At 45.7% G+C, this 24,996-nt stretch overlaps 1 protein-coding gene across 5 annotated transcripts in view; it reads right to left on the reverse strand.

Moving 5' to 3' along the window:
• Positions 1-24,996, reverse strand: part of LOC137524618 (uncharacterized) — a 571,079-nt gene that overhangs the window by 106,898 nt on the left and 439,185 nt on the right. For 3 of the 5 annotated variants that reach the window (XM_068244694.1, XM_068244693.1, XM_068244695.1), the window contains exon 58: positions 17,101-17,214. In XM_068244694.1, the coding sequence (XP_068100795.1) occupies positions 17,101-17,214 (114 nt within the window). Of the gene's footprint in view, positions 1-17,100; positions 17,215-24,996 lie in introns of those variants that run through there. The other 2 variants (XR_011022737.1, XR_011022738.1) reach the window with 2 other exon arrangements.

Consider the following 24,996-nt stretch of genomic DNA (forward strand, 5'->3'; position numbering starts at 1 on the left):
AAAAAAGGAACCCTGAAGTGAGAGGCATATGGTGGCTGCCATATTTATTTCCTTTTAAACAATACCAGTTGCCTGGCAACCCTGCTGGTCTATTTGGCTGCGTAGTGTCTTAACAACACCAGAAACAAGCATGCAGCTAATCTTGTCAGATCTGACAATACTCAGAAACACCTGATCTGCTGCATGCTTGTTCAGGGCCTATAGCTAAAAGTATTAGAGGCAGAGGATGAGCAGGGCAGCCAGGCAACTGGTATTACTTAAAGAGAACGTGAGGTGGGATTTAATTATGCTAGTGGGGCACAGAGGCTGGTTGTGCACACTAACACCAGCCTCTGTTGCCCCATGGTGTGCCTCCAGGACCCCCCTGCGCGCCGCTATACTCCCCGCAGTTCTGGCGACACACAGCGTGTCGCCAGCTCAATGTTTACCCATGCGCTGTCTGTCAGCGCCGCTCCCCCGCCTCCTCCGTATCGGCGCTACCCACTCGTGTCCCTTCCCTCCCGCTGATTGGAGGGAAGTGACACGGGCGGGTAGCGCCGATACGGAGGAGGCGGGGGAGCGGCGCTGACAGACAGCGCATAGGTAAACATTGAGCTGGCGACACGCTGTGTGTTGCCAGCACTGCGGGGGGTATAGCGGCGTGCAAGGGGGTCCTGGAGGTACACCATGGGGCAACAGAGGCTGGTGTTAGTGTGCACAACCAGCCTCTGTGCCCCACTAGCATAATTAAATCCCACCTCGGGTTCTCTTTAAAAGGAAATAGATATGGCAGCCTCCATATCCTTATCGCTTCAGTTGTCCTTTAAGGTGCGCTCCATGGCAACCAGGATCATTAGAGCTCCTTGCCCAAAGACTCCTTACTGTTTTACATATTGGCCTGAGCCCGGATTCAGATCCCTGTCAAAGGGCTCAAATCCCGCATCCCTTACCAGTACATTATCCAGCACACTATATATTTATTACAGCTTGCAAACTACGGAGATGTTTACTTGGCAAGCTTTTAATACATCATCAAGTCTTTAATTATATGTTGTAATAACTGCCAAAACACAAACCATAACAAAATCTAAATGCCAAGTCTACAGACAAAAGATAATTTGGCCATGAAAGTACAAGATGTCTGGTGATTTCCTTTCTTATGCATCTTTCAAGTGTTGTTGAGTGCTGTCAGACACTTCAAAGACCATTAAACAATAACAATCTGCTGACAATTTCTGTCATGCATGAACACTATAAAAGCTAAATATGCTTGTGCAAAGACACAGAGGTGAACCTGCGTAGCTGGCATCTTTTATTGCAATTAAGGCAGATAATTATAGCTATGTAAAAAAAAGACATACTGTCAGGGCACTGCAGGCACATGCCTACAGGCGCCTTATATGGGAGGATCGGCCCCCCTCCTCAGATCACTGACAGGGATGGATCTAGGGGGGGCAAGCGGGTATCTTGCCCCAGGCGCAGTTTGTTGAATTATTAAAAAGGCGGCAAAATGAATGGCAGTTTAGGCGCCAAAACCTGACCTTTAGGTGCCAAAACCTGACCTTGCCCTGTAACGATCGGTGTAACACAGAGAGGATCCGATTACCGGTGATCTGCAGTATCACTGGGAATACAGATATATACCTGATTATTGATGATCTGCAGCATCACCGATAATCAGATATACAAGCTAACCTCTGGACACCTGAGAAGAGTAGTTGTGTTTGGTGCAACAGTAATACTTAGAGGACTAGGCCTCAGGGCAGTAAGGAGTACTGCACAAATTCCTTCCGAAGACCTGAACTCTCCCGGAAGGAGGAGTCAGGCTGAAAGTAGCAAGGACAACCTAGAGTGACACTCAGGAGGGAGTGTCACTACCAGGACTGGGAACCGCCTCTGACAGTAAGGTCGGTTCTCGAAGTCAGACAAACCAGGTCGTAACCACACAGACAGATACAGTACAGATTCAGAAGGCAGATGTGGTGTCTAACAAACAAGCAGGGTTCGGCAACAGGGAATCAGAAATATCGAGGTACAGAATCAGGAGGCAGATGCAGAGTCTAAGGACGAGCCGGGGTTCAACAACAGAGTATCAGAATAGCAAGGTACAGGATCAGAGTACAGAAGAATAGTCAGGCAAGCAGAAGGTCATAACAGATAATACAGTATAATTTCCTAACGCTAAGGAGTGAGATCCGTGGCCGTCAACACCTTTGGAAACTATGCTAGAACACAGATACAGACAGGTCTGAGAGCTACCACGTAGTGTTTGCAACGCCAGACCACCAGCAACTGAACAGTCAGCAGTATATACAGTATGCACAGATACTCTCCAGCACCTCCCTTAGTGCTGGACCAATGACACAGAGCAGAGTTGTCAGCTGACCGACCAGGTCAGCTGACCTTTTTCTGGCTGCCATATAAGCTCTGCCTCTCCGCGCGCACGCGCGTCATTCTGAACCTAGAGGGACTATGAGTCCCAGCCACACCAACACAGTCTTGCGATGTTCCTGCTGTCCCATGTGCGGGGTTGGTCGCCCCGCTGGCAGCACTGGTGGCGGCCTCCCCGCGCTGGGACCAAGTATCGGTAGCAGGGTCATGCGCGCTAACCGCCGCGTCAGACGCGGCGGTTACTCCGCGTTCCACCATGCCCCTCCCGGAAACAGCCACCTCACGCTGTACAGAGGCAGCTGTCTTTCCGCGTTTCCTCACAGTACCCCCCCCCCCCCTCGAGGAGTGGCCTCCGGACAGCTCCTTCCAGGCTTTTCTGGGTGTAAAGTGTGGAACTCCCTCTTCAACTTATCAGCATGCATGCGGCCCTCAGGTACCCACATTCTTTCCTCAATACCATACCCCTTCCAGTGCACTAGATATTGTACTGAGTTCTGCACAATACGTGAGTCCAAAATTTTCTCTACTTCATACTCAGGTTGACTATCTACCATCACAGGAGGAGGAGGAGTAGTACCCACATGGACTGCAGGCTTGAGCAGGGACACATGAAAGGACCTTACCCCACGCATGCTGGCGGGAAGATCAATGGTATAAGTAACGTTGGTGATCTTTTTCGCTACCGGGAACGGACCCACAAACCTGGGACCAAGCTTGTCTGAGGGTTTTCTCAGGGTCAAGTGACGTGTGGACACCCACACCAAGTCTCCTGGCTGGAACCTCCACTCCAAAGAACGTCTCTTGTCAGCTTGACCCTTTTGACTCTGAAATGCCTTTTCCAAATTATTTTTCACCGTCCACCAAGTGTCTTTAAATGACCTCTGCCAGGCCTCCAGAGCTAGAAATGGAGTGGAGGCCACTGGCAATGGGGAGAACTTGGGCGATCTCCCTGTCACTATCTGGAACGGGGAAAATCCAGAAGAAAAACTCTTCAAATTATTTTGTGCGAATTCTGCGAAGGGCAGAAATTTTACCCAGTCATTCTGTGCCTCAGCAACGTAGCATCTTAAAAACTGTTCCAAAGATTGATTGACCCGTTCAGTCTGCCCATTTGTCTGTGGGTGGTAGCCTGACGAGAAAGACAGCTTCATGCCCATTTGGTGGCAAAATGCCCGCCAGAATCTAGAGACAAATTGGACTCCCCGATCTTACACTGTTTTCCAGAATGCCATGCAGCCGGAAAATGTGGACGATGAATAAGTCGGCCAATTCCTGGGCCGAGAGGAGTCCTTTCAAGGGCACGAAATGGACCATCTTGCTGAAGCGGTCGACTACCACCCAGATGACCGACATGCCTTCAGACTTGGGGAGCTCACCCACAAAATCCATGGACAAATGGGTCCACGGTTCACTTGGGGTGGGCAAAGGCTGCAAAGTACCGACAGGTGCCAGCCGGGAGGGTTTACTTTTCACACATATTGCACATTCCCTAACAAACTCCTTGCAATCTGCTGACAGGGAAGGCCACCAGGCACACCTGGCCACAAGATCTTGTGTTCTGGCTGCTCTGGGATGTCCAGCATTCTTGTGCGTATGGAACATCTCTAAGATCTGGAGACGGAAGGGCAGAGGAATGAACATAACCCCTTCAGGCTTTACTTCCGGGATGTCCTGCTGAAAGGGACTTAAAGTCTCCTTCCAGTCTTCCCAAGTATCAGTTGCAGCCAGCACTAATTTCCTCTGAACAATAGTTTTAGGGACGGAGTGCTGTGCTGTCTCTGGCTCAAAGCACCTGGACAACGCATCTGCCTTAACATTCTTGCTCCCGAGAGTATACGTAATAATAAACCTGAATCGAGAGAAAAACAAAGACCATCGAGCCTGACGGGGGCTCAACCTCTTAGCCCCTTCAATGTATTCCAGGTTCTTGTGATCAGTGTAAACTGTGATCATATGTTCTGCTCCCTCTAACCAATGTTGCCACTCTTCAAAAGCCAATTTAATGGCCAGGAGCTCCCTGTTGCCTATATCGTAGTTCCGCTTTGCTGGAGAGAACCTACGAGAGAAGTAGGCACATGGGTGCATCCGACCCTGCAAGCCTGACCGCTGAGACAGCACAGCCCCCACCCCGACCTCCGAGGCGTCCACCTCAACAATGAAAGGGAATGAGGTATCTACGTGTCTAAGGATTGGTGCAGAGCAAAAGAGATCCTTCAGGGTGGAGAATGCCTGAAGAGCCTCAGGAGACCAATGAGTGGTATCTGCCCCTTTTTTGGTTAGACTGGTGAGGGGTGCAATGACAGTGGAGTACCCCTTAATGAACCTTCTGTAGTAATTTGCGAAACCCAAAAACCTCTGAAGTGACTTCAACCCAACCGGCTGAGGCCATTCTAGAACCGCGGAAACCTTGGCAGGGTCCATGGACAGGCCTGAGGTGGAGATAATGTATCCCAGAAAAGTGACGGAAGTTACCTCGAAGATACATTTCTCCAGTTTGGCGTACAGTGAGTTTCGCCTCAGTTTATTCAATACAAATTTTACATGCGACCTATGCTCAGAGAGGTTGTTGGAGAAAATAAGTATATCATCTAGATATACTAGAACGAACCTCCCGAACACCTCCCTGAAGACCTCATTGATGAGTTCTTGAAAAACGGCTGGGGCATTACATAACCCGAAGGGCATCACCAGGTATTCGTAATGCCCGTCGGATGTATTAAAGGCCGTTTTCCACTCATCGCCCTTTCTTATACGTATCAGGTTGTACGCACCCCGTAAGTCTAATTTCGAAAAGACTTTAGCATTGATGACCTGTGTGAATAAGTCATCTATCAGGGGCAGCGGATAGCGATTCTTCACCGTAATCTTATTCAGGCCCCGGTAATCAATGCAGGGCCGCAGGCCTCCGTCTTTTTTCTTAACAAAACAGAAACCTGCCCCAGCAGACGACCGGGACGGGCCAAATTTTCACGGATGTATTCCTGCATGGCCACATTTTCGGGCCCAGATAAATTGTACAAATGGCCACGGGGGGGCATACAACCTGAACGGAGATCGATGGGACAGTCGAAAGGGCGATGCGGGGGTAACTTGTCTGCTGCCTTGGGACAAAATACGTCAGAATACTTTAAATACTGCTCTGGAACCCCCTCCACCTGAATCCTTGTTTGGCCCAAAGTCACCTTCCCTAAACATTGTTGAAAACAATGATCTGACCAGGAAATTAATTGACAGGTGGCCCAATCAATGTGCGGAGAGTGAAGGCATAGCCATGGCATACCAAGAATAATGGTGGACGTGGACATATGTAACACAAAAAACTGTAATTTTTCCCAATGCAAAACCCCCACAGTGATTCCTACCTCTGGTGTCGGGGACAGCGGATGATTCCTCTGCAGAGGAGAATCATCCACTGCCGTAACCTGAATGGGTGGTTCCACCGCTGTAAGCGGAATTCCCAATCTCTTAGCAAACTCAATATTCATAAAATTAGCCGCGGAGCCTGAATCAATAAAGGCTTCCGTGGCCTCGGTCTTATACTCCCATGTAACAGTACAGGGAAAAAGCAACCGTTTTTCTTCTAGGGGTATGAGTCGGACGCCTAGGGTGTTACCCCCTACAACTCCTAGGCGGTAGCGTTTCCCGGCTTATTGGGGCAGTTTCGCACCCTATGCCCCCCTTCAGCGCAATATAAACATAGTTGTTCAGTCATTCTCCGTCTCCGCTCCACCTTGGACAGTTTTGACCGACCTATCTGCATCGGCTCGGGTGGAGGCAAGACTGGAGCAGGCGAGACAGAGGGAGGTGACGTCACTTGAGGTGCAGCGTAAGACACCACTCTGACACGATGACTACCTCTGGTCTGTTTTTGGTAGCGCAGCCTGCGGTCAATTCGGATGGCCGCAGAAATGGCCTCATCGACTGCTCTGGGCTCGGGCTGACTTAACATCAGGTCAGAGACTTCATCAGACAACCCTGACAGGAAACAATCCAACAGGGCATAGGTGTCCCACCTGGCTGTGACTGACCACCTTCTAAATTCAGCCGCATAATCTTCGACCGGACCTTTGCTTTGCCGCAAAAGCTTGAGCTTCCGCTCAGAGGTCGCGGCAAGGTCCGGGTCGTCGTAAATTACCGCCATGGCTTTAAAAAATTCCTCTACGGAGGTAAGGGCTGTGTCCTCAGTGGGCAAACTGTACGCCTATGTCTGAGAATCGCCTGACAATAGAGTCTTAATAAATGTGACCCTCTGGGTCTCCGTTCCTGAAGACTGGGGTCTCAGCTCAAAATAGGACAACACTCTACTCCTAAAATTCCAGAAGTCAGATCTGTGGCCGGAATATCTTTCAGGTACAGGCATACATATGTCAGAGATAGAAGGGGATCGCACATGATCCACTGATGTCTGGAGGGTTGGTACAGACCCTGATAGGGCATCAATAAGAGTTCTATGGGTGCCCAGTACTTGATTGATGTTGTCCACCGAAGCGGCAAGTACACCCAGACGATCAGTGTTTGCGTCCATTTTGTATTTGGTCTGGCGTTCTGTATTGATCGGTGTAACACAGAGAGGATCCGATTACCGGTGATCTGCAGTATCACTGGGAATACAGATATATACCTGATTATTGATGATCTGCAGCATCACCGATAATCAGATATACAAGCTAACCTCTGGACACCTGAGAAGAGTAGTTGTGTTTGGTGCAACAGTAATACTTAGAGGACTAGGCCTCAGGGCAGTAAGGAGTACTGCACAAATTCCTTCCGAAGACCTGAACTCTCCCGGAAGGAGGAGTCAGGCTGAAAGTAGGAAGGACAACCTAGAGTGACACTCAGGAGGGAGTGTCACTACCAGGACTGGGAACCGCCTCTGACAGTAAGGTCGGTTCTCGAGGTCGGACAAACCAGGTCGTAACCACACAGACAGATACAGTACAGATACTGAAGGCAGATGTGGTGTCTAACAAACAAGCAGGGTTCGGCAACAGGGTATCAGAAATATCGAGGTACAGAATCAGGAGGCAGATGCAGAGTCTAAGGACGAGCCGGGGTTCAACAACAGAGTATCAGAATAGCAAGGTACAGGATCAGAGTACAGAAGAATAGTCAGGCAAGCAGAAGGTCATAACAGATAATACAGTATAATTTCCTAACGCTAAGGTGTGAGATCCGTGGCCGTCAACACCTTTGGAAACTATGCTAGAACACAGATACAGACAGGTCTGAGTGCTACCACGTAGTGTTCGCAACGCCAGACAACCAGCAACTGAACAGCCAGCAGTATATTTGCACAGATACTCTCCAGCACCTTCCTAAGTGCTGGACCAATGAAACAGAGCAGAGTTGTCAGCTGACCGACCAGGACAGCTGACCTTTTTTTGGCTGCCATATAAGCTCTGCCTCTCCGCGCACACGCGCGTCATTCTGAACCTAGAGGGACTATGAGTCCCAGCCACACCAACACCGTCTTGCGATGTTCCTGCTGTTCCATGCGCGGGGTTGGTCGCCCCACTGGCAGCACTGGTGGTGGCCTCCCCGCGCTGGGACCAAGTATCGGTAGCAGGGTCATGCGCGCTAACTGCTGCGTCAGACACGGCGGTTACTCCGCGTTCCGCCATGCCCTTCCCAGAAACAGCCGCCTCATGCTGTACAGAGGCGGCTGTCTTTCTGCGTTTCCTCACATGCCCCAGGCGTAACTTGGTCTTGATCCGTCCCTGATCACTGACCACAGGAGCTTACATCCTAATCCTGCCTCATATCACTGACCTCAGGCACTTACACCCTAAATCTTGTCTCATGTCACTAAGGATGATATGAGACACTGATTAGAGTGTAAGAATCTAACAACAGTTAGTGGCATAAGGCAGGGATTAGAGTTGAGAATATTTTTACTTGTGGGTGTGACCTGTGTTCAGGAGCGGATTTTCGAACACCAGAAAGCCTGTGCCTATGGATCTCTGACTCTGAGTTGTAAATTTGGCCCTGCATACTGTATTACATGTGGCCAAAAATTATACAACATAGTATTACACTGGCAAGTCTGTGGCTCCCCTTACAGTCCCTAGAAAAAGGAGGTAATTGTACAGTGCTGAAATTACTCCCCAAAAAAACCCAGCATATGAGTAAGCAGAAAATATTGATCAGGTGAAGTGCAGGTCACTGGAGAAATAAAATACGGTATGCATAGAATGCTGTTATCAACTTAATAGGGAATAATCAAGAGCTCTATCTATCAATTTCTCTAGTGACTGTGCATAAAAGGGGAACCTGCAAAGAGTGTGGGAATTAAGCTTGCAGAAAGCACTTCTTGGAAAAGTCCATGTGATGTAGGGAACTGTCATAATTAAACCAAGTCCATCTTGTGGGTAACCCAATGCGAGAAGCGAGAATGTAGAATGAAGATGTCAGGGCATGAATATAACCAGTTCCTAATGATTACTGCCATCCCAATAGTATTAATCATAATAGACAAGTTAGTGATACAAATGACATGAATTAGAGCATTTCTCATCTAAGCACCTGGTAGATGTACACAGTGCCAGAGCCGGAAGTCATCCCTCACGGATTTTGCCAAGCAAACCAGGTTCATCATGAATAAGAGCTAAAATCTTCCCCAGTTCCCTATGCTCCATGTATGGTCTTTAGGACTATCTTACAAGGTCTTCTGGTTGCCACAGATATACAGCAAAGATCATCTCATCTTATGTCTATGGCCACCTTAAATCTACTTTCAAGTCCTGATTTATCAAGTACATTACATTACATTACAGTACATTACAAGACCTAGAGAAAATGTGGAGAGATTGACCAAGCCAACCAATCTCAATAGAAATCTAATGGGGCCTATTTAAACAGAATGAAAGTTTTTTTTCCACAGACTTATAACCATACATTTATCTCCATATTTAGAGTCAAACTGTATTTCATTCACTGAAGATAAGCCCAGAAAATAGAGTTAATGTGTACTGAAATTATAAAAATAAAACTGTCAGTACTGCTCTGAAAACTGTGTATTGCTATGGAAATTGGTGATAATGTTCTGAAAACTGCTGCTAGGCCTGAAACTGCAGGAAGTTTTTTGTAGCATGTATTTGATAGAAAGGAAAATGAGATTCCGATTTTGACGCAATTTTACATTTACATTTTTACGATTTTTAATCTGTACCGTATGTTGCGGTTTTTTCCTTGTGTTGGTAGCATTCAGGATAAATCAGAATCGCAAATCAGAATCGGAATCCCAAATCAGATTTGCAGTGTGCAAGAGGCCTCAAACTTATTTTAAGTAATTTCTTGTTTGGTGGAAGGTTTTTACTGATAAGGTTTAAAAATACCTCCTTGGATAAAGCTCAGGAGAAAAGTGTAATGGATTGCGGAGACACCGCCGCGCGGTCTGACAGTGAGGCGGCTGTTTCCGCTTTCAGACCGGCGGTTTCTCCGCAGCAGCATGCGTCTGGTTTGTCTGAACCTAGTAGTGCACACAGATGGAGAGCTACGCGCGCGCGCTGCAAGACAGGCTCTTTATGCCAATAGGAGAGGGGTCAGCTGATCGGGACGATCAGCTGACCCCGGCGTAGCAGGGGATTGGCTGAAGGGAACTGGGAGGCGCTGAGGAGCGCTTTGCTATATATACTCCTTGCCTGTCAGTTGCTGGTTGTCTGGTGTTGCGAATGCTTATGTGTTAGCACTCAGACCTTAGTCAGATCTTCAGTGTGGTTGAACCAGGAGGACCTGGGAATCCACACTTAGCCAGATTACTGTGTTACTATTGTGTTGTACTTCAGACTAGTTCCAGGGTGTTGAGACCACGGACCTCACACCCAAGACTAGGGATACTGTGTTACTATTGTGTTATACTTCAGACTGGTTCCAGGGTGTTGAGACCATGGACCTCACACCCAAGACTAGGGATACTGTGTTATACTTCAGACTAGTTCAAGGGTGTTGAGACCACGGACCTCACACCCAAGACTAGGCCTTGTTTGATATCTGCTATGACCTATTGCTTTCCTGACTCTCCTTCTGCTTTCTGATTTGGTACCTACGCATATCTGATTACCTGTTGCCAACCTTGCCTGTCCCTGGTTACCGAATCAGCCTTCTGTCTCTGTACCTTATCTGCTCGTGTGTTGCCGACCCGATCTGGCCGACCCTTCTGGCTGTCACCCGCCCCTGGGTGTTAAGTCCATCTGCAGGGACCCCCTGTCTCTCAGAGGGACCTCTCTGCAAACCAGTCAGGGACTCATCCTCTAGGAGTCCTTTGACTGCAGTAGAGTCTGACACTTCTGGTTAGAGTCATCTGCTCCTCAGGTGATTCTACTCATTACTGTTGCACCAAACACTTACACGTTTTCAGGTGTCCAGAGGTTAGTTATACTTGTATTATTGGTGATTCTGCAGATCATTAATAATCAGATATAAATCTGTATTCTTGGTGATACTGCAGATCACCAATAATCAGATTCTCTCTGTGTGCTGACACCGATCGTTACAGAACGCCAGACCAAAAAACAAAATGGATGCACTTAACAGTCATCTTGATACACTCACCACCTCTGTGGAAAATCTCATCAGAGTGATGGACGGTCAGCAGGCCCAGATCTCTGCTTTATCTGGGTCTCTACAGGTCCTTCAGACGACTGTGAATTCAGTGCGATCTCCTCCAGTTACAGACCTGCGGATGTCTGTACCCGAAAGGTTTTCTGGTCATAGATCTGACTTTCAGAATTTTAAGAATCGTGTAATGTCATATTTTGAACTGAGACCTAACTTGTCAGGAACAGAGGCACAGAGGGTTACATTTATTAAGACCCTACTCTCAGGAGATGCTCAAACCTGGGCATAGAGCCTGCAGACAGGGCACAAAGCACTAACATCAGTAGAGGAATTTTTTAAGTCCAAGGCCATAATTTATGATGATCCGGACATTGCCTCTACTGCTGAGCGGAAGTTAAAGACCTGCAAAGTCTATGCAGCTGAATTCAGAAAGTGGTCAGTGTCAGCTAGGTGGGGGGCTTTTGCACTGCTAGATTGTTTTTTATCAGGGCTGTCAGACGCAGTTTCAGAGTTGATGACACCCTGAACCAAAAACCATTGAGGAGGCAATCTCTTTAGCAGTACGGGTTGATCGCCGGTTGCGGTATCAAAAGCAAACCCGTGGTAGAAACTTGGTCAGATATGTCTCTTATGTCTCTCCTCCACCCGCCTCGCCTCCGCCAGAACCAATGCAAATTGGTCAGTCCAAGTTGACGCGGATAGAGAGGAATCGCAGGAAAACAGAACAGTTCTGTTTATACTGTGCAGAGGAAGAAGTCGGGAAATCGTCTGCTCCTTCCCTGTTCTGTCACATGGGAGGGTCAGACTGTTACCACTGAAGCTTTCATTGACTCTGGTTCAGCAGCTAATTTTATAGATTACGAGTTTGCAAAGAGATTGGAAATTCCCATGCTCCCATTGGATCGGCCGATTCTGGTCACTGCTGTAGATGACCCTCCTCTGCAGAGTAGACATCCCTTGTCCCGTACTCCAAATTTGAGATTCAGTGTTGGGGCACTGCATGGGGAAGATCTGCAATTTCTGGTCTTGCGTATGGCAACCTCTACCATCATTCTTGGCATGCCCTGGTTACAACTCCACTCCCCTCAGATAGACTGGGTTTCAGGTCAGCTAACAAGCTGGTCGTCCCATTGTTATCATCATTGTTTGGCAAAGGTAACCATGGGTCATACCAACATTCAGGTTGAAGGGGTGCCAAGACAATATACGCAGAATTTGCTGACGTTTTCTGTCCCAAGTCAGCAGATAAACTTCCTCCCCACCGTGCCTTCAATTGTCCCATCGATTTGAGATCTGGTTGTATGCCACCCAGGGGTCACCTCTATAACCTGTCTGGGCCTGAGAAACTAGCTATGCAGGAATACATCAGAGAAAACTTGGCTAAAGGGTTCATCCTTCCCTCCCGTTCATCAGCAGGGGCAGGTTTCTTTTTTGTGAAGAAAAAAAGACGGAGGCCTCCGTCCTAGCATTGATTATCGAGGCCTAAATAAGATCACAGTGAAAAATCGTTACCCTTTACCCTTGATTGGCGATTTGTTCACACAGGTGACCAATGCCAAGATTTTCTCAAAGCTAGATCTAAGAGGTGCATACAACCTAGTGCGTATTAGGGGTGGTGACGAATGGAAGACGGCCTTCAACACGCCCGACGGGCATTACGAGTACTTGGTGATGCCCTTCGGGTTGTGTAATGCTCCGGCCGTCTAACAGGAGTTAATTAACGAGGTGTTCAGGGAAGTGTTGGGGAAGTTTGTCCTGGTCTATTTGGACGATATACTGATCTTTTCGTCCAATCTCACTGAACATCGCAGGCATGTCAGGTTTGTACTAGAAAAGCTAAGACAGAATCAGCTTTATGCCAAACTGGAGAAATGCCTCTTCGAAGTAACCTCGGTTGCCTTCTTGGGGTACATCATCTCCACCTCTGGTCTTTCAATGGACCCAGGGAAGGTTTCTGCTGTCCTGGAGTGGCCTCAGCCTGTTGGACTGAAAGCATTCCAGAGATTTCTGGGGTTTGCCAACTATTACTCGTCTGGTGCAGAATTCTGTGCAATACCTGGTCCACTGGAAGGGATATGGCATAGAGGAGAGATCTTGGGTGCCAGATTGTCGCATGCACATGGAGGAATTAAAGAAAGAGTTTCATGACTTACATCCTGGGAAGCCTGGTGGAAAGTGTCCGGAGTCCACTCCTCGTTGAGGGGGTACTGTAATGGATTGCGGAGTCACCGCCGCGCGGTCTGACAGTGAGGCGGCTGTTTCCGCATTCAGACCAGCGGTTTCTCCTCAGCAGCATGCGTCTGGTTTGTCTGAACCTAGTAGTGCACACAGATGGAGAGCTACGCGCGCGTGCGCTGCAACACAGGCTCTTTATGCCAATAGGAGAGGGGTCAGCTGATCAGGATGATCAGCTGATCCCGGCATGGCTGGGTATTGGCTGAAGGGAACTGGGTGGTGCTGAGGAGCGCTTTGCTATATATACTCCTTGCCTGTCAGTTGCTGGTTGTCTGGCGTTGCGAATGCTTATGTGTTAGCACTGAGACCTTAGTCAGATCTTCAGTGTGGTTGAACCAGGAGGACCTGGGAACCCACACTTAGCCAGATTACTGTGTTACTATTGTGTTGTACTTCAGACTAGTTCCAGGGTGTTGAGACCACGGACCTCACACCCAAGACTAGGGATACTGTGTTACTATTGTGTTATACTTCAGACTGGTTCCAGGGTGTTGAGACCACAGATCTCACATCCAAGACTAGGGATACTGTGTTACACTGTAAACATTTAGAAGCAGAAAGCGTGCATCCTCCGTCCAAGCATGTACATTTATTGCAAATGAACAACACCAGTGCAGGTATATTACATAACATAGTTCATCTGTATCACGTGCATCATGCAGATATTCATGGCTTAACTTTGCGTTTCAGTGGAACGCAGCGTGACCAAGCGTCCAGGACGACGCGAAACGGCCGTCGCTAAGCCCACCTCTGCTCCGCACTCCCACCTCCTATACTGACAGACTACGCACGGAATCACAGATAAGTTGTTAAGCCATGAATATCTGCATGATGCACGTGATACAGATGAACTATGTTATGTAATATACCTGCACTGGTGTTGTTCATTTACAATAAATGTTCATGCTTGGACGGAGGATGCACGCTTTCTGCTTCTAAATATTTACAGTTCAAGTTTCTTCCTTCAAGTTGTTACAGCGGAGCACACGTCCTATGTAAGCATTGTTCATATGCACAGCCTGTCAGTGATACGTTAGCCACCCATACACACAGAACTCGCTAAATAAGCTGAAGTTGAAATACCTCTTAAAGGAGAAGTGCCGCACCACCTCTGTTTCTCTTTGAATAACATACTGTGTTATACTTCAGACTAGTTCCAGGGTGTTGAGACCACGGACCTCATACCCAAGACTAGGCCTTGTTTGATATCTGTTATGACCTATTGCTTTCCTGACTCTCCTTCTGCTTTCTGATTCGGTACCTCGCATATCTGATTACCTGTTGCCAACCTTGCCTGTCCCTGGTTGCCTTCTGTCTCTGTACCTTATCTGCTCGTGTGTTGCCGACCCGATCTGGCCAACCCTTCTGGCTGTCACCCGCCCCTGGGTGTTCAGTCCATCTGCAGGGACCCCCTGTCTCTCAGAGGGACCTCTCTGCAAACCAGTCAGGGACTCATCCTCTAGGAGTCCTTTGACTGCAGTAGAGTCTGACTCTTCTGGTTAGAGTCATCTGCTCCTCAGGTGATTCTACTCATTACTGTTGCACCAAACACTTACACGTTTTTAGGTGTCCAGAGGTTAGTTATACTTGTATTATTGGTGATTCTGAGGATCATCAATAATCGGGTATATATCTGTATTCTTGGTGATACTGCAGATCACCAATAATCAGATTCTCTCTGTGTGCTGACACCGATCATTACAAAAAGTAAATAAGATATGGCTTAATTACTACATTGTCTTAATAAGTGTCATACTCATTAAGTTTGTTTCATTCCTGTTTATTGCAGTATTCCAAGGGGTTTGCCCCTTTATTTCTTAATCATATCAATTATTGGATATCATTATGTCCATAGAATTATAAAGACAGCCGTCCCCCAATCTTACAGCATCCTTTGTATGTTTTAGTGTACTGTGGTAAAAGTCCCTTAATAAACATTTACTTATTCTAAACAGTGACTGTGCATGCTTATTAGAGTTGGGCCGAACGGTTCGCCTGCGAACGGTTCCATGCGAACTTCAGTGGTTCGCGTTCGGGTCCCGCAGGCGAACTTTTGCGGAAGTTCGGTTCGCCCCATAATGCACCATGAGGGTCAACTTTGACCCTCTACATCACAGTCAGCAGGCCCAGTGTAGCCAATTAGGCTACACTAGCCCCTGGAGCCACTCCCCCCTTAATAAAAGGCAGGCAGCGGCGGACATTACGCTCACTCGTGTGCCTGCGTTAGTGAGAGTAGGGCGAGCTGCTGCAGACTGTCTCTCATAGGGAAAGATTAGTTAGGCTTAGCTTGTTCCTGGCTGCATACCTGTTCTGTTCAGTGGGCCCACCATACCTGTTCTGTTCAGTGAGCCCACTGGATACCTGCATACCTGTTCAGTGAACCTGCCACTGCATACCTGTTCTGTGAACCCACCACTGCATACCTGTACTGTGAACCCACCACTGCATACCTGTTCAGTGAACCCACCACTGCATACCTGTTCAGTGAACCCATCACTGCATACCTGTTCAGTGAACCCACCACTGCATACCTGTTCAGTGAACCTGCCACTGCATACCTGTTCTGTGAACCCACCACTGCATACCTGTACTGTGAACCCACCACTGCATACCTGTTCAGTGAACCCACCACTGCATACCTGTTCAGTGAACCTGCCACTGCATACCTGTTCAGTGAACCTGCCACTGCATACCTGTTCTGTGAACCCACCACTGCATACCTGTTGTGTTCAGTGAACCCGCCACTGCATACCTATTCAGTGAACCTGCCACTGCATACCTGTTCTGTGAACCCGCCACTGTATACCTGTTCTGTTCAGTGAACCCGCCACTGCATACCTGTTCTGTTCAGTGAACCCGCCACTGTATACCTGTTCAGTTAACCCGCCACTGCATACCTGTTGTGTTCAGTGAACACGCCACTGTGCACCTGTTCTGTTCAGTGAACCTGCCACTGCATACCTGTTCTGTGAACCCACCACTGCATACCTGTTCTGTTCAGTGAACCCGCCACTGCATACCTGTTCTGTTCAGTGAACCTGCCACTGTATACCTGTTCTGTTCAGTGAACCCACCACTGCATACCTGTTCAGTGAACCTGCCACTGCATACCTGTACTGTTCAGTGAACCCGCCACTGCATACCTGTTCTGTTCAGTGAACCCGCCACTGTATTCCTGTTCAGTGAACCCGCCACTGCACTCTCGCCATGGTGCGCACCAGTCCAGCACGGCCGTCACTACACAAACAGCTGTTTGCGGTGCGTTACACGGTGAGTTTGGTGTGTCAGTGTGAAGCAGTACCTTAATTACACTACCTGATTGATGTATACACATGCAAGATGTTTTAAAGCACTTTAGGCCTGTCATTTAGCATTCAATGTGATTTCTGCCCTTAAAATGCAGCTTTGCGTCAAATCCAGATTTTTCCCGGGGACTTTTGGCATGTATCCCACTCCTCCACCTGGGGGTCCAGGTGTTAGACCCCTTGAAACATCTTTTCCATCATTTTTGTGGCCAGCATAATTTTTTTTTCAAAGTTCGCATCCCCATTGAAGTCTATTGCGGTTCGCAAACTTTTACGTGAACCGAACCTTACGCGGAAGTTCGCGAACCCGGTTCGCGAACCTAAAATCGGAGGTTCGGCCCCACTCTAATGCTTATGCATACTGATACTCAATTTCTTATGGCATGTGGTAATGGTGCCTACGTTTTGTGCACATTAGATGTTAATGGTTACCAGTATGTACCAATTGGTATTTTGTTTATTTACATACTGTTCACACAAATATCTGTTATTAACACCCTTCCACCCCACCCCCACCACCAACAACAACAACACCATCAACAAAGCACATCTTTAGTCTTATCATTTATGTATGAACAATATTAACATTAAGCAAATCATGTTAATTTGAAGTGATTAAGTCTGTGATTCATACCTGACCTGGCATAAAGCTCACACAGCCACTCCATATGTTGGTGACATTGATTTGTTTATCCTCTAAGGTAATGGTCAAGTTGAGTGGATGGCCTTTATTCCAAGCAAGATTTGTCTGCAATAAATAAGCATTAAAGTACAGTATTTATTTTATTATTACACTGGAATTTGTAACACATGACAGTCATTTCAAGAAGAAAGTTTTCTTAAAAGGTTGTTAAACATGACCTGATCACAGTTTCCATAGTTATCAGTCGTCACTTTGCATAATTTTGAGACGCCCAGAGCTAACAGATCACAGAATACAGTTGCTCCCTATTGTCTGAAGAAGCGCCATTGTACCGAGAAAATGCATCACAAAGCAGAGTATATATCAATAAAGATTGTATTGTTTTTTTCCCCGAATCAGACCATTTGTGTCTTCTGTTGGGAGGTAAGTCCACCACTACTTCCCAGTTTTTAGTGTATTTTTATTCTTTTTAGTGTGTCTCTTTTGTATCCTATTTCTGTATTAATTTACAAACACATGGACAGAATGGACTACTTTGTTTTAGTAGCCATCTTCACTTCTGTTCCCCCGACAACCCTCATATCATGCTGGAGCGTGAACAGGTAGCGTAGCTAATACAATACACAACAGTGGAGGATAAGATTAGTCAAGTCAGAGGTATCGTGGTACAGAGTCACTACAGAGTCACTAGGCAATATCGTAGTCAATATCAGGCAGGGTCATTCACATAAGTCAGATATCAGTCGTATTGAAAGGATCAAGCAAAAGCGTAGTCAGGGACAGGCCGAGCCAAAAACGTAAATCAGATGGCAGATGCACAGAAGGATCAGACAAGAGCGAGGTCAAGAGGCAGGTAAAAGGTCGGTAAACAGATAAATATACAATAGATGTTACTTCAATAATATTACTAGAATATTATGAATAAATTACAAGATATAACTACAAAGTACAAGACTGACTGACTAGAGTACATATATATTGTGCATCTAGACAATATATTAACCACTTAATGTTTACAGTACAGTATCTACTCCCCTAAAAACTTCATCTAAGCCTCAGGGGAGTAGATATTCGTAACTCTGCCACAATCGCCGCTGTGCGTGCTCTCACGTGCTCACGCACTAGTTCTCACTGCTACATGTTAGTCTGGAGATCAATGAATGGGAACGCAGTTCCCATTCATTTTTCTAGTTCCCCGTGTCCATGATCGTGACATCAATTAGATGCCTGCGGTTATTTGTAAACACTGTAAATTACACTTACACGCATTAGTTCATCTTGTGGCCAAAGAGTAAAATTACACCTACAATCATTTACTTTAATAAAGAGACCTACACATAATTTAAAATTAACCCCTTACCTCCCACTCTCTCCCATAAATGCCCAAATAAAACTTTTGCATTTAAAAATAATAATAAAATAAAGTAAAAAAAACAAAAAGACATAAATACTTACCTTAGGGACTGAACTTTTTTTATATGTATGTCAGGAGGGTATATTACTGTTATTTTTTTAAATTATGGGCTTGTAAATAGTGATGGAGGCAAAACTGAAAACCTGCACCTTTATTTCCAAATAAAATATTGGCGCCATACATTGTGATAGCAAGATAATTTAAATGGTGTAATAACCAGGACAAATGGGCAAATAAAATATGTGGGTTTTAATTATGGAAGCATGTAGTATTTTAAAACTGTAATGGCTGAAAACTGAGAAATAATGATTTTTTTTTTCTTAATATTCCCATTAAAATGCATTTAAAAAAAATAATTCTTAGCAAAAGGTACCACCCAAAGTAAGCCTAATTAGTGGCAGAAAAAACAAGATACAGATCATTTAGTTGTGATAAGTAGTGGTAATGTTATTGGCAAATGATTGGGAGGAGCGCTGAAATGTGAAAATTGCTCTGGTCCATAAGGTAAAAATACACTCAGGGCTTAAGTGGTTAATGTAGCTCAAAATACAGCTAGCTAGGTCAAGAACCAGTGAACTGATTAGTATCAAGGCCAGTGAGTGAATGAGTGCTCTGGCCTTATATACACCTAGATCTCTCTCATCAACCACTCCCACATGGTGATATCATGTCACTAGTGACATCACCTGCTGACATCACTAGATCCTCCTCCTAAGCCTATAAGGCTTATCGGCACTTGCACGCGCCCAAAGGGTCGCACCGCGCACACGCGGCCCCGCAGTCACTGCCTCAGGGAAGCCAAGGACGCCGCCAGAGGACTCCAGCGCAGAAGCCCCACCGCTCGCCCGGACCACGCCGGAGACGCCATGGGACCGGTCGTTGGAAGGTAAGGATGTTACACCTCAATACTGCAACTGGAAGCTCAGTTTCAGATCCAACTAGAAATAGGTCCCTAATACTTTCTCAGTAAGACAGTTGTTCTTAGCCAAAGCACTAACAATGGTACATTTGTGATATGACCAAACCTACAGTTAAGATTTTAAGTTAATGCATCTTTACGTAACTGCAAACACCACTAATGAGATACATTTGCCCACTGTACAAGAGAAATGTAAAAACAGGTCTCTCACTTTCAGCTGGTGTTGAGGATTCATCAAATCTCAATTATAAATAATAAAGCACTTGGAGATACCGCTTTCAGATGGGAGGCGGCTGAAGAGAAATGCACTACCTGTCAGCTGCTGCCATGCACTGGTGGATGCTTGCAGGGGCTCTGCATAGCCAAAGGAGAGGCAGCCATTGCACTGAGGCACATACAGGTACGGCTGTGCTTAGAAATAACATGATGTATTTTGTGCTGCCGACTTACTGCACCACGTGTCAAATGCTATCACTTACAAACCCTGCCAATCAGCTGCATAAAGCTGCAGCCAGAAGGTGCTCGGTGGCCAGCAGATGAGGGGCTAAATTGTGAGTTTGTCAGGCAGTTCATCGGCCCATCTTTTGATGAAGATTGTATGCAGCTTAGAATTGGGCCAATCCAATGCACTCCCTGTTGATTATGACTGGCCCAATACCATTTTGTATACAATTTGCACTAAATTGGCATGCATGCTGGAGTTGTTTGCATTTCATTGACTCTCTCTACAAATTACATGCTTGTCATGTAATGCATCCTACTTTTCTGCATCCATGCGTGTGTACTGATGCACTGCACACACACTGCCTCATACGCAGGGGGTGGGGCTGGCTGGTACAGGTTGCTGGCAGTTGTGCGCAGGCACGTAGTTCATGGGAGCATGTGAGTGTGAAGGTGTATGGGAGGCTCTACGTACGAGTTGGTGGGAACACGTGAACACGAGGGCCTGCGGGTCGTGGGAGCGAGTGCGCGCACAGGTGTGCCACTGTTCAGCTCACACACTCGAGTTGCCAGATTTGGAGATTCATTTGTATGCTTAATGCAGTATGCCTCAAAGAAGCTATGAAGTAATTAATGGAATAGAAGTTTTTTTTACTTTTGCCCAATGAAACACATAGCTACACTAAAGATAAGGGTCACAGATTACGGCACATGCACATTTGCAATACTTAAGTGTGTGAATGTATGTATGACTCTCAAGGGAAAAAAGTGTAACTATTTCATATATTAAGCAACTAGTGACTTATCCCATTTAAAAAGGTTTGTCACTATACCGCCGCGCGCATGACGCCCGCCGCACCCCTGTGACACCCGCCGTGCGCGCCCCTGTGACGCCCCCGCCCCTTCTGGTCTCGTCCTCCGGCTCTCGGCACCGTCAACAGTGTCTCTGCGTCTTGTCCCTGCACATCCGCAGTGCTAAAAAGCACTGACACAGGAACAAAAACAGACACAGAGACACTTGTCAATTATATATAGAGATTCTTGTAGAAATTTATGTAAACAACATCCAAGACTACAAGGAAATAATGTTTGCAGCAGGAAAAGGACTAGTGTGAGACCCTCTACACAAAAAACAAAGGCTATGATTCATATTCCTGTGAACTGATTATCTGACACATAATTCCTATGCTGACAACTGCATGTAATACCAGTACAGTACTATTACTCTACAACTACTTCGCTGTGCATAACGCCAGGACTAATAAGGACTGAACCCGGCTGCTGTGGTATAAGTAAGAAACCAGGGGGTTTTGGTGACACAAAAGAAGCTGAAGTCTGTGTGAGACAACCCATTAATAGTGGCTCCTCATAAAGGCATATCAAACACTATTAATGTGGTAGAAGTATGCATGATCACTGCTCACTGTCCTGTGGCTACTGAGATATCAGGTGGTACGTCTGGTGCACAAGATTTATATACTGTAATATATATATATTTTCCCCTGTGAACGTGCATAACCACGCCCACCTCTAGCACAGTTAAGCATATAAATGAGCGGAGCTCATAGTTCAGTTCGTAGCTAGTAGAAGGTGAGGTGTTTTTAATTTCAATTCTTCCATTTAGTTGACCCTTGGGCTTTTGGCATGGTTCCCACTAGAACGCTGATAAAAACTAGCATTTTTGCCTGGTTAGAGTAGGACTCACCAGATTGGGGACACTTTGGTGTAGTTGGTGAGCTTAAACGCGTTAAAGCGTAACCAAGAGCCCCTGTCACTGTTTTCCTGTTGTATGCTGCAGCCCCTCTGTGTTTGTGTGTATATATAAATATATATATATATATATATATATATATATATACTGTATAATGTGTGCATATAAAAATGGTGCCTGTTGAAAAGGGCACCAGATATAGCCATTATCCATTATTCATTAATTGTTTAGTAAAATAGGTGCTAGTAAATACCGTAAAAAAATACCAATATTGTACAATTCCCCTCTGTAACCTCTATTTTTTCATCTAGTAAAATGGGCACCAGGAAAAGTGATAAAATATCTGTGAATTTACCAATGTTCTACTACTGCATTCTTTTAGTAAAATATTTGTAATATTTACTCATATTTAACTATAACCTAACCTTTCCATACCCTCTCTTGGTGGAGCCTGACTTTTACCCCTCCCCCTCCCCCCCCCTGCACCCGGGAGTGCCTAACCTTAACCCCTCTGGTGGTGCCTAACTTTAACCCCCCTCCGGTGGATGCCTAACCTTAACTTCCCCCTGAGAGCAACTAACTTAACCCCCTATACTAACACAATTTGAACATGATGAAAACAAAGCTTGTATGAAATATACCATATCTGGCAGACACTAATGTCTGTGTATTTGTTTGTTATATAGATGAGCGTATTATTGTTTGTGTGTTAACTTAGTTCACAATCAAAGAAGTTGACCATTCTGGAGTCAAAACGTAAAATATAAATTACTTATTTGAGAGAAAGTATAGGTCAATCTTTTAGAAACATTCATTTGTAACATTAGAGACACGGGGCTTGATTCACTAACCGGCGCTAAGCTGGTTAGTGTGCCTTATCTGAGGTTAGTGTGCCTTATCTGAGGTTAGTGTGCCTTATCTGAGGTTAGTGTGCCTTATCCGAGTTAGTGTGCCTTATCTGAGGTTAGTGTGCCTTATCTGAGGTTAGTGTGCCTTATCTGAGGTTAGTGTGCCTCATCTGAGGTTAGTGTGCCTTATCTGAGGTAGTGTGCCTTATCTGAGGTAGTGTGCCTTATCTGAGGTTAGTGTGCCTTATCTGAGGTAGTGTGCCTTATCTGAGGTTAGTGTGCCTTATCTGAGGTAGTGTGCCTTATCTGAGGTAGTGTGCCTTATCTGAGGTAGTGTGCCTTATCTGAGGTTAGTGTGCCTTATCTGAACTTAGTGCCCCTTAAGTAGCTTTGTGCAGACTAAAAGATGCACAAAGCTACATCGCGCACTGCACAATAACATCGCACCCACTATACTGTACATGATGTGACCTAAACGGCGCATCAGTGCACCGTTATCGCCGCGTCCTATACGACCTTATGGTCGCATCATATACAGTATAGCGGGTGCGAGGTTATCGTCGCACCGCACACATAGATTTACGCATTACGCTGTGCACGGTGCAGTGCGTGATGTAGCTTTGTGCATCTTTTAGTGTGCACAAAACTACTTAAGGGGCACTAAGTTCATATAAGGCACACTAACCTCAGATAAGGCGCACTAACCTCAGAAAATGCACACTAACCTCAGATAAGGTTAGCGCTGTAGTTTGTGCCCACTAAGTGATAAGGCACACTAACCGGCTTAGTGACGGTTAGAGAATCAAGGCCATAGTGTTTATGAATTATTAATAACTGGTTATTGAAAGCCATATACATGTATTCCCCGACTTATGAATGCCCAACTTACGAACGACCTGCCGAAAGGAATGGCATGGATTCTGTGTTTCCATGGGAACAAGTAAAAAAATGTTTATCAATTGGACTTGTAGTTTTTGAGAAAACCGATTTTAAAAAAGTTCTAAGAAAAAATGGCTTTTAACCACTTCACCACTGAGGGGTTTTACCCCCTGAGCACCAGAGCAATTTTCACCTTTCAGCGCTCCTTCCATTCATTCGTCTATAACTTTATCATTACTTATCGCAATGAAATGAACTATATCTTGTTTTTTCCGCCACCAATTAGGCTTTCTTTAGGTGGGACATTATGCCAAGAATTATTTTTTTCTAAATGTGTTTTAATGGGAAAATAGGAAAAATGTGGGGAAAAAAATAATTATTTTTCAGTTTTCGGCCATTATAGTTTTTAAATAAAGCATGCTACTGTAATTAAAACCCATGAAACGTATTTGCCCTTTTGTCCCGGTTATAAAACCATTTAAATTATGTCCCTATCACAATGTTTGGCGCCAATATTTTATTTGGAAATAAAGGTGCATTTTTTTCATTTTTGCGTCCATCCCTAATTACAAGCCCATAGTTTATAAAGTAACAGTGTTATACCCTCTTGACATAAATATTTAAAAAGTTCAGTCCCTAAGGTAACTATTTATGTATTTTTTTTAATTGTAAATTTTTTTAATTTTTTTTTAATTACAAAAAAAAAAAAAATGGGGAGTGTGGGAGGTAATGAGTTAATTTTATATGTAAAAGTCATTTATTTGTATGTGAAAAATGTGTAGGGTGTAGTTTACTATTTGGCCACAAGATGGCCACAGTAACTTTTTGTTTTAATGCGACCTCCAAGCTTCCTTCCGGAAGCTTGGAGGAAGTATAAGGAGGCTGGACACGTGAGTTTTTTCTCACAATGATCGCGCTGCCCATAGGAGAGCAGCTGATCATTGCGGGGCTTAGATCAATGAACGGGAATGGATTTTCCCGTTCATTGATCTCTGGGCGAGCGGGCGGCGGCGTGTTTACTAGCGGCGGGCGGCGTGTTTACGAGCGGGAGCGCGGGCAGCGTCGGGAACGCGGAAAGTACGTGTTTCTCCGTCCCTGGTTGTTAAAGGATGGAAAAAGGGGCGGAGAAATACGTACGCGCGGGGGTAAAGTGGTTAAACTTGTATAAGCAGGTACAGAGGGCAGATGTGACACAGATGGGGGCACTGGGGGCACAGAGGAGGTACAGGGGCCAGAGATGGCAAGATGTTCCGACTTAAGAACAGATTCAAGTTAAGAACGAACCTAAAGTCCCTATCTCGTTCGTTAACCTGGGACTACCAGTAGTGTGTTTGAAAATAAAGGTTAATGATGAAAAGCGATATTGTTTATATTAATGTGATGCCCATATTAAAAGTGATATAGTTGTTTTATATTTATACCAACAGAGAAAAGGTATTGATAAGAACAGGGTGCCCTTTTTAATAGGCGCCGTTATAACAAGACACCACGGAAAGAGTTTATAGATTGTGTTTCGCTTTGCTTGGAAGGTTTATCAGTTACATTGTTGCTTTGCAACAGCAGCTCCTCAGTTTGTATTTTGTCACCATTTGCCGTAGATAAGAATGATCAAAGTCAGAAGAGAATTTTTCCTCACTGAGGAGCTCAGACATAGACTATTGAATCAGCAGATCAG

This window comes from Hyperolius riggenbachi, chromosome 7, assembly GCF_040937935.1.
Source record: "Hyperolius riggenbachi isolate aHypRig1 chromosome 7, aHypRig1.pri, whole genome shotgun sequence".
NCBI classification, from domain to species: Eukaryota; Metazoa; Chordata; class Amphibia; order Anura; family Hyperoliidae; genus Hyperolius; species Hyperolius riggenbachi.